We start from the raw sequence: 2,965 nt of genomic DNA on the forward strand, positions 1-2,965 counted from the left end.
GTAATATTTCATATTTTGGTTTTATTTAGATTTTTAATTATTTAGTAATAATAATAGTTATCAATAAAAAATATTATTAAAATTATTATTATATAAATAAAATAGAAAGTTTTTCAATTAATTTTTAATTTAATTACATTTTTCCTCAATTGTTTAAATTTAAAAAGTATTATTATTATTAATGATTTATTAATATTACTATTATATTTTTCTTAAATACTTGTTTTGTTTTTACAGTGAAATATTACAGTCGTAGTATTTTTTTTATAATTTTTTTGGGTATTTTGTATTTATATTCAGTAGTAGTAACAATGACTGTTATCATTATTATTATTTTATATCCATATTGATATAAAATCAAAAAATTTTGGTCAAATTATGCAGTCCTACAAACAAGCACAGCAAACCTGGAGCTTTTGGTTCAAATCATTTTGATCAGAAATGGTGCAGCCGTACCTTATCGGCACACATGGCCACAGTGATGTCCTGCTGCGAGATCTCATAGTGACGAATGTTTCTCACGTAGTTTCCCGCCAGCTTCAGTATATCTGCAGAGATGTACTCCAGCACCGCCACGATGTACACCGACACCTGATGATCGATCTTATAACCCAGAACCTCCTGCAGGAGAGACAGAGCGTCAGTGTGGCTTCATTCACTCACAATCACAGGGATGTCAGTGAAGCACACGACAGACTGAAGTGATGATCATGAGCGCCCTCATCTGGACATCCACGGTACTGCAGAAAACCACTCTACTACAGTCAGCCCATTATATTTGGACACTGACACAATTTCATCATTTTGGCTCTGTATGCCACCAGAACAGAATTAAAATGAAACAATCAAGATGAAATCTGAAAATATTGTTAAATCAAATAAATAAATTAAATTCTTACTATCCTTATCAAAAACAAAAAATAAAGTAATGCATTATAAATTATAATGATATATTTCATAAAAATGATGAATTCAATTATTACTTTTATTATTTTAAAATTCAAAACAATTATTACTAGTACTTCTGTACAGCAGAAAACCACTCTACTACAGTCAGCCCATTATATTTGGACACTGACACAATTTCATCATTTTGGCTCTGTATGCCACCAGAACAGAATTAAAATGAAACAATCAAGATGAAATCTGAAAATATTGTTAAATCAAATAAATAAATTAAATTCTTACTATCCTTATCAAAAACAAAAAATAAAGTAATGCATTATAAATTATAATGATATATTTAATAAAAATGATGAATTCAATTATTACTATTATTATTTTTAAATTAATTAAAAATAAAAATAAAACAATGCATTATAAGTTAATGATATTATTTACTAAAAAATGATTAATTAAATTATTACTATTATTATTTTAAAATTAAAAACAATTATAAAGCGGATAGTTCCGGTGCTTGATTCTGATTGGCTGAGTTTGAAGCTGTTGTAAATGACTCTACAAAGTAACATACACCTTTGTTTACGTTTGTGTGTTGGGTGGATCTTGTCGACAGGCAGCGCTAGCGGGTTCCTCCTCTTCCTCTTCTCGATCGCGGCCTGAGCGTCGGCGATGGCCCATTTCTCGATGGGGTGCGGGAAACTCCTCTGCACTCGCTCCTGAAGAACACAGCACACGTGAGGAACACAGACCACAGATCAGAGACGGTCTTCAACACAACACAACCACAGACAGATGAAGATGAAGATGATGAAGATGAGACTCAGGGCTAGAGCTGGGCGATAAATCCATAATGACGCTGACGCCGGTCACGATAACAACGTTTTGTTGTGCGATGCATCGCCCCAGAAGTAACTGCGATAAGCGATTTTATTGGCATTTTATGCCACTGAATATATAATCATAATGTAACAGCATAATAATGCAAGAAGGCCTACACACTTCCAAATGACAACAAACTTTTAATTCCTAAGAATATTTAGGTCAAAATATCAGATACCTTAAAAAGCTTGAATAAATATTAGTGCTGATTAATCGCATACGAAATAAGTTTTTTTGTTTGTTTACATAATATATGAGTGTGTACTGTGTATATTTATTATGTATATATAAATATACACACATGCATGTATATATTTCAGAAAAATGTTGTTTATATATATTAAAATTATTTTTATATATACAGCGGCGTCTGCGAGCTTTAGCAAACACAGCAGCAGTTAGTCGACATCAACAGCTCAAACTGCTGAGAGACACATTCAGATCAGTCACACACTTTAAGATGCGTCCAATCCCATGATGCTCAGCGTCACGTCAGGACCATAGACTGTATAAAAACATGGACGTAGTGTCCGTGACGTCACCCGTAGACTTCCGACGAGCGTTTTGAAGCCTAAAGTAGGCGGAGCCAGCCGTCGCCATCTTGGCAGCGCGTCAAAGAGACACACACATCAGCACAGAACCATGAGAGAGAAAATACCTTCAAAATAAGAAAAGAAAGAACTTACAAAAAATTAATTAAATCATTAAAATATAATAAACAATTGTAAAATAAAAAACAAAGCAGCTAGTAAAAATTAAACAATAAAAATGGAAAATTAAAATAAATAAATATGACACCAAGACAAAAAAATAAATCTAATAAAAAAATGACAAAAACGCACAAGTACTAAAACTTCAATAAAAATTTAAATAAAAATGGAAAATATTTATAAAAAAAGATTTTAAAATATTTATAAAAACTTTAATAGAAACCTAAAGACAAAAAAACAAATAAAACAACTAAAAACGGAAGAAAAAAAACACAACAAAATGACTAAAACTTTAATTAAAACTAAAATGAAAACAGAAAATATTGGGGGAAAAAACAAAAACAAACTACAAAAATTTATGAAAACTACAATATTATCTCAAAGATACTAAAATAAACTAGTGAGAACGTCTCAAATCAGACGAGTGTCTTTATTCTCCCTCCCACCTGAGCCTTTGTGTGTGTGTGTGTGTG

At 31.2% G+C, this 2,965-nt stretch overlaps 1 protein-coding gene across 1 annotated transcript in view; it reads right to left on the reverse strand.

Annotated features, from left to right (window-relative positions):
• The window catches only part of LOC107727064 (son of sevenless homolog 1), a gene marked incomplete at its 5' end in the record, with an annotated part of 47,799 nt that extends 46,180 nt beyond the window's left edge, over positions 1-1,619 (reverse strand). Inside the window, 2 exon segments of the mRNA XM_016536829.1 lie at positions 441-632; positions 1,499-1,619. Coding sequence (XP_016392315.1) covers positions 441-632; positions 1,499-1,619 — 313 coding nt within the window.
• Positions 1,620-2,965: the final 1,346 nt, after the last annotated feature.

This window comes from Sinocyclocheilus rhinocerous, unplaced genomic scaffold, assembly GCF_001515625.1.
Source record: "Sinocyclocheilus rhinocerous isolate Xijiao unplaced genomic scaffold, SAMN03320098_v1.1 scaffold7024, whole genome shotgun sequence".
Lineage (NCBI taxonomy): Eukaryota > Metazoa > Chordata > Actinopteri > Cypriniformes > Cyprinidae > Sinocyclocheilus > Sinocyclocheilus rhinocerous.